Source organism: Eriocheir sinensis, chromosome 42 (assembly GCF_024679095.1).
Source record: "Eriocheir sinensis breed Jianghai 21 chromosome 42, ASM2467909v1, whole genome shotgun sequence".
Taxonomy (NCBI): Eukaryota; Metazoa; Arthropoda; class Malacostraca; order Decapoda; family Varunidae; genus Eriocheir; species Eriocheir sinensis.
The window spans coordinates 12,538,997-12,545,708 of record NC_066550.1 but is presented as its reverse complement, the minus strand read 5'-3'; the positions used below and the strand labels follow the sequence as shown (position 1 = coordinate 12,545,708).

The following is a 6,712-nucleotide window of genomic DNA, read 5'->3' as shown; positions in this document are numbered from 1 at the left end:
GGGTATCTTCAAACACATGATAGCCAGAGCCTTATGGTATAAATCAACAAAGAATGACCTCACTTTGCAGTATGGAAAGTCTCATTAGTAAGGAAGCATATATGAATTTTCTGAGTCAAGACCTATAGTAACTGTTTGGAGTTTTGTTAGGTTAAGTTTAGGGTATCCTCAAAAACATGATAGCCAGCACCTTATGGTATAAATCAACAAAGCTGTTGTTGGTTTGTTGTTTGTAGTTAGGGGTATCTTCAAACACATGATAGCCAGAGCCTTATGGTATAAATCAACAAAGAATGACCTCGCAACTGTTTGGGGTTTTGTTAGGTTAGGTTAGGTTAAGTTTAGGGTGCCTTCAAACACATGATAGCCAGCACCTTATTATATAAATCAACAAAGAATGACCTCACTATGTTGTGTAGAAAGTCTCATTAGTAAGGAAGCATATATGGATTTTCCGAGTCAAGACCTATAGTAACTGTGTGGGGTTTTGTTAGGTTAGGTTAGGTTAAGTTTAGGGTATCTTCAAACACATGATAGCCAGCACCTTATGGTATTAATCAACAAAGAATGACCTCACTTTGCAGTATAGAAAGTCTCATTAGTAAGGAAGCGTATATGAATTTTCTGAGTCAAGACCTATAGTAACTGTGTGGGGTTTTGTTAGGTTAGGTTAGGTTAAGTTTAGGGTATCTTCAAACACATGATAGCCAGCACCTTGTGGTATAAATCAACAAAGAATGACCTCACTTTGTAACATAGAAAGTCTCATTAGTAAGGAAGCATATATGAATTTTCTATATTTTTTCTAAAGTAATTGTTTGGGGTTTTGTTAGGTTAAGTTTAGGGTATCTTCAAACACATGATAGCCAGTACTTTATGGTATAAACCAACAAAGAATGACCTCACTTTGCAGCATAGAAAGTCTCATTAGTAAGGAAGCATAGATGATTTTTTCTGAGTCAAGACTTGCAAATCATATTCTCTATCTAATTCTCTTCTTTGCTTCTTCACCCTCTCCTTCATCTTATTTTTCCTCTCTGTTCCTATCTTTCACCTTCTTCACCCCATCTCAAACTCCATCTACCCCCAACAAACAACTTTTTTTTTTATCTTACTCGATCTTTATTTTCTTATCTATCTTCCTTATCTCATCTTAATCATTCTCTCTTTTTATCTCTTACTCTGCTTCTCTTCTTCGTCACGTATTGCAACATTGTTCTTCTCATTTCTTTCTTTATTTCTTCTCCTCCTTTTCTTCTTCTTCCTCCTCCTCCTCCTCTTTGTCCTTCTTCTCCTTTTATTTCTCTTTCCACTTCTTGAGCCTTCCTCCTCCTCCTCCTCCTCCTCCTCATGTTCCATTTTTTCTCTACCCGATCTCAAACTCACATGATTTTCGTCTATTCTTTTTTTTTTGGCATACCTGAGTCTAATTACCTGTGTTCCTACCTGAATCTACACCATTGCTATCTACCTGTATTTTCATTAAGGTTGAAGGTATAGAAAAGAAACACAAGAATAGTTAGGAAATCACAAGAATATCTACCCGATCTCAAACTCACATTATTTTCATCTATTATTCTTTTTTTTTTTTGGCGTACCTGAGTCTACTTACCTGTCTTTTCCAACCCCTAACAGGCACCTCCTCAACAAAGAGATATCGTGGCACAGAAGGGTCTCCGGAGTGGTCGGTACAATGGTGTTCTGTGCCTCTGACCTGTGCATCGCTTTGCTTCAAGAGGGGAAGATGCTGCCTCACACACCAACCCAACTTATCATACTGTCAACTTACTACATAGCCCAGGCCTTTATTGTACTAGGTCTGTGTGAAGGGTTTTGGAAGCTGTAGTGGTGGTGCTGGTGATGGTGTTGGTGTTGAAATGGGAGTGGTGTGAAGGGGTTTGGAGGTTGTGATGGTGGTGCTGGTGATGGTGTTGGTGGTGTTGAAATGGGAGTGGTGTGAAGGGGTTTGGACGCTGTGATGGTGGTGCTGGTGATGGTGGTGTTGAATGGGGGGTGGTGTGAAGGGGTTTGGAAGCTGTGATGGTGGTGGTGGTGGTGTTGGTGTTGAAATGGGGTGGTGTGAAGGGTTTTGGAGGTTGTGATGGTGGTGGTGGTGGTGGTGATTGAAGTTGGGAAAATAGAAAAGAAATGGGAAATAAGAGAAATGGAAATTAAGAGAAATGGAAAAGAAGAGAAATTAAATATAGAATAGAAATGAAATATAGAACAGAAATGAAAAATAAGAGAAATGAAAAATGGGAATGAAAAGAAGAAATAAGAAATAAGAAAAATGAAAAATAAATTAAGAGATGAAAATAAAAGAAAAACGAAAAATTGCATAGAAATGGAAAATAAAAGAAAAACGAAATATTGCATAGAAATGAAAAATAAAAGATAACTAAAATAAAAAAAATAATAATTGGCACTGAAGAAACAGAAAACAGAACAGAATAAGTAGAGACAGAACAGGAAGAAGAACAAGAACAAGAACAAGAACAATAATAAGAAAAAAACAAACAAAAAGAAGAAGAAGAGGAAGAAGAAGAGAGAATTGATAGAGAGAGAGAGAGAGAGAGAGATAGAGAGAGAGAGAGAGAGAGAGAGAGAGAGAGAGAGAGAGAGAGAGAGAGAGAGAGAGAGAGAGAGAGAGAGAGAGAGAGAAGGTCAGTTTTATGGCGCAAAGGTAAGAGAATATGTGGGTACCTGGGGAAGGAAATGAATAATGAATGAAAGGAGGAAGAGGAGGAAGAAGAAGAAGAAGAAGAAGAGGAAGAAGAAGAAGAGGATGAAGAAGATGAACAACAACAACAACAATAACGACAACAACAACAACAACAAGATGAAGAAGCAGAAGCAGAAGAGGAAGAAGAAGAAGAAGAAGAAGAAGAAGAAGATAAAGAAAAACAAAACAAAAATCAATACACGAACAAAACAAGACAAAAGAAAGATAATAAATAGATAAATAAATAAGAAAATAAGAAAACAAGAAAATGAGAGAAAGGAAGAAAAGAAAAACTGGAAGACTAGAAGAAAGGAAAGAAGGAGAGAAAGAAAAAGATGAAGAAAGACAGTGAGAAAGGAAGAGAAGGAAAGAAAGAAAGAAAGAAAGAAAGAAAATATTAAAACTTGTAAACAAATAAACAAACAATAAAAATAAGCAAAAATTTATCATTATCACCCCTGAGAGAGAGAGAGAGAGAGAGAGAGAGAGAGAGAAAGATAATACTTTTTTTAATGTTCAAATAATGGAAACATCAATTATAGAGCAATTTAAATCTCTCTCTCTCTCTCTCTCTCTCTCTCTCTCTCTCTCTCCATAATTCATCACGAGGGAAAGGATGGAGAAGGAGGAGGAGGAGGAGGAGGAGGAGGAGGAGGAGGAGGAGGAGGAGGAGGAGGAGGGAAATGGTTAATATTGCGTCCCTTAGACTTAAACGGAGGAGGAGGAGGAGGAGGAGGAGGAGGAGGAGGAGGAGGAGAAGGAAGAAGAACAGAAGACGAAGAAGAGGAAGAAATGTGATAATGAAAAAAGGAAGAAGAAGAGGAAGAGGAGACAGATAGGAAAACAAAGAGGAAGAAGAGGAGGAAGAGGAAGAGGAGGAGGAGGAGGAGGAGGAGGAGGAGGAGGAGAGAAATGATAGAGTAACAGCTTAAAGGGAAGAGATCTATCCTTCTCCTCCTCCTTCTCTTTCTTCCTCTTCTTCCTTCTTCTTCCTCCTCCTCCTCCTCCTCCTCCTCCTCCTCCTCCTCCTTATCGCTCACTCGTGATATATTACCAAAGGAAACACTGATTTACATACTCAGATATTGAAGGAAGAAAGGAAGGAAGGAAGGAAGGAAGGAAGAAGAGAAGAAGGGAAGAAAGGAAGGGAGAGAGGGGAATGAAAGAAGGAAAGGCAGAAAAGAAAGGAAAAGGAAGGAAGGAAGGAAGGAAGGAAAGGAGGAAGGAAGAAGATGAGAAGTGAAGGAAGAAAGGAAGGAAGGAAGAGAGGAATGAAAGAAGGAAAGGCAGAAAAGAAAGGAAAACGAAGGAAGGAAGGAAGGAAGGAAGGAAGAAAGGAAGGGAGAGAGAGGAATGAAAGAAGGGAAGGAAAAAAGAATGGAAAAGGAAAAGAAAGGAAGGAAGAAAGGAGAAGGAAGATGAGAAGTGAAGGAAGAAAGGAAGAGAGGAATGAAAAAAAGGGAAGGAAAAGAAAAAGAAAAGAAAAGGAAATGAAAGAAAGAAAAGGAAGGAAAGGAAAAAAAAAGAAGGAAGGAAGGAAGGAAGGAAGATAAAAGAAAAGAAGGAAAAGAAAAGGAAGAAAAGGACAAAATCTCCTTTCATGAAAATTTTCCCAAACTTTCAAGGTATTATTTTCACATTCTCTCTCTTATACACACACACACACACACAAACAAACAACAACAACAATAACAACAACAAGCGTCCATTTTTTTCTTTTCTTTAAGTATAACAATTTCTTTTTTTTCCTCCATTTAATTTATTTTTCTCTCCATTCCTCCTCCTTCATTTTCCTCCTTTTCCTCCTCTTCTCTTTCTCTTCCTTTCCCTTCTCTCCCTTTCCTTCTCTCCTTCTCTTCTTCAATCCTTTTCCCTTTCTTATCCCTCCTCCTCCTCCTCCTCCTCCTCCTTCTCTACTCCTTCCTCTTCCTCCTCCTCCTTTCCTCTTTCTTCTCCTTTCTTTCTTGCCCTTCACTTCTTTCCCTTCTCCCCTTCCTCCCCTTCCTCCTCCTCTTCTTCTTCCTCCTCCTCCCCTTCCTCAAAGTGTTATATAATGTCACACATTAATAAGAAATATGGATCTTGAGCCGAAGAGAAATGAGGAGGAGGAGGAGGAGGAGGAGGAGGAGGAGGAGGAGGAGGAGGAATAAAAGAATGGAAAGATTGGGAGTGAGAAGCGAAGTAGGAGGAGGAGGAGGAGGAGGAGGAGGAGGAGGAGGAGGAAGAATATAAGGAAGATTCGAGAAATGGAAAGAGAAATAAGAGAATGAAATAGACAAAGAGGAGCAGGAGAAAAAGGAAGAGGAGGAGGAGGAGGAGGAAGAAGAAGAGGAGGAGGAGGAGGAGAGGTCAGCAAAATCTATACTTACATACGCACACACAAACTAAAACATACACACATACTTACACACACACATTATCACGCACACATGAACGGCATTGGGCCTTAACACGCACACGCACACACACACACACACACACACACACACACACACACACACACACACACACACACACACACACACACACACACACACACACACACGTCTTTTACCTTCCTCCTCTTCTTCTCTTCCTCCTCCTCCTCCTCCTCTTCTTCCTTCACTTCCAACTCCTCTTTTCTTTATTTATTTCTTCTCTTCTTCTTCTTCTTCTTCTTCTTCCTCCTCCTCCTCCTCCTCCTCTTTGTCATTCTTCTCCTCTTATTTCGTCTTCCACTTCTTGAAACTTCCTCCTCCTCCTCCTCCTCCTCCTCCTCCTCCTCCTCCTCCTCCTGTTCCATTTCTTCCACCAATCCATCTCGCCTCCTCCCTTCCCTCCCTCCCTCCCTCCCTTCTCTCCCTTCCTTCTTCCATCACTGTCAACTTTCCCTCTCCCTCCCCTTTCCTATAACTGATGACTCCCATAGACCTCCCTTCCTTCCCCTTCCCTTCCCTTCCCTTCGTTTCCCTTCCCTTCCCTTTTCTTTCCTTTCCTTTCCTTTCCTTTCCTTCCCTTCGTTTCTCTTTCCTTTCCTTCACTTTTCTTTCCCTTCCTTTCCCTTCCCTTTTCTTTCCTTCCTCTTTCCTTTCCTTCCCTTCCCTTCCCTTCCCTTTTCATTAATATATCTCTTCCCTTCTTTTATCTTTCTTCCTATCTCTACCATTACCACCATACCACCAATTCGACCACGGCTACCATCTCAAAAAAATATATAAGTTAAAAAAGTGAAAAACAAAGAAAGTTGCACAAAGTTAGTAAAAAAAAAATGGTAAAAATATGAAAAAAAGGAAATGCAAAAAATAAGAAGTTACGAAATAAGTTAAAAAGAGAATTGGGGAAAAATATGAAAGAAAAAATGACAAAAAAAGTTAACAGTCAAATAAGAAAAGAGGAAAAGAAGAAGAAAGAAGAAGAAAAAGGTGGATAGGAGACAAAACGAGAGAAAGAAGAAAAGTCGTGATGAATCGAATAAAAAAGTGATGAAAATAAGAAAAACAACAACAAAAAAGACAAAAGAAAAGTTAAAAATCAAATTAAAAGAAAAAAAAGAAAAAAAATGGAGGAGCAAAAAATAAAAAAATCGAATTATTAAAAAAAAAGATGAAGAAAATCAGAGAAAAAAAGGAAAGACAAAAAAAATAAGAAAAAAAAACAAAGACAAAAGAAAAGTTACAAAAAAAAGGGGACAGACAAATAAGGGGAGGTGAGTTAAGGGGTGGTTTAGAGGGGACATAAACCCTTGTTCCATTAGTCTTCGAAGCACCATTAAAGGGGTCTTAATAGGGATATAAAACCACCATTGGCACTGCCCGGACGAGGAAAGGGTCACTGCCAGGGCTTGACTAGGAATTACTGGCACTGAAGGGATAGACTGGCACTGAAGGATAGACTGGCACTGAAGGATAGACTGGCACTGAGGGGACAGACTGGCACTGAAGGATAGACTGGCACTGAAGGGATAGACTGGCACTGAAGGGATAGACTGGCACTGAAGGGATAGACTGGCAC

The 6,712-nt window shown here is 39.4% G+C and overlaps 1 protein-coding gene across 1 annotated transcript in view; it reads left to right on the top strand.

The window, feature by feature from the left end:
• The window catches only part of LOC127010025 (lysoplasmalogenase-like protein TMEM86A), a 4,790-nt gene extending 2,825 nt beyond the window's left edge, over positions 1–1,965 (top strand). Inside the window, exon 4 of the mRNA XM_050883732.1 lies at positions 1,636–1,965. Coding sequence (XP_050739689.1) covers positions 1,636–1,846 — 211 coding nt within the window. The 3' untranslated portion in view covers positions 1,847–1,965. The remainder of the gene's footprint in view (positions 1–1,635) is intronic.
• The last annotated feature ends 4,747 nt before the right edge of the window (positions 1,966–6,712 follow it).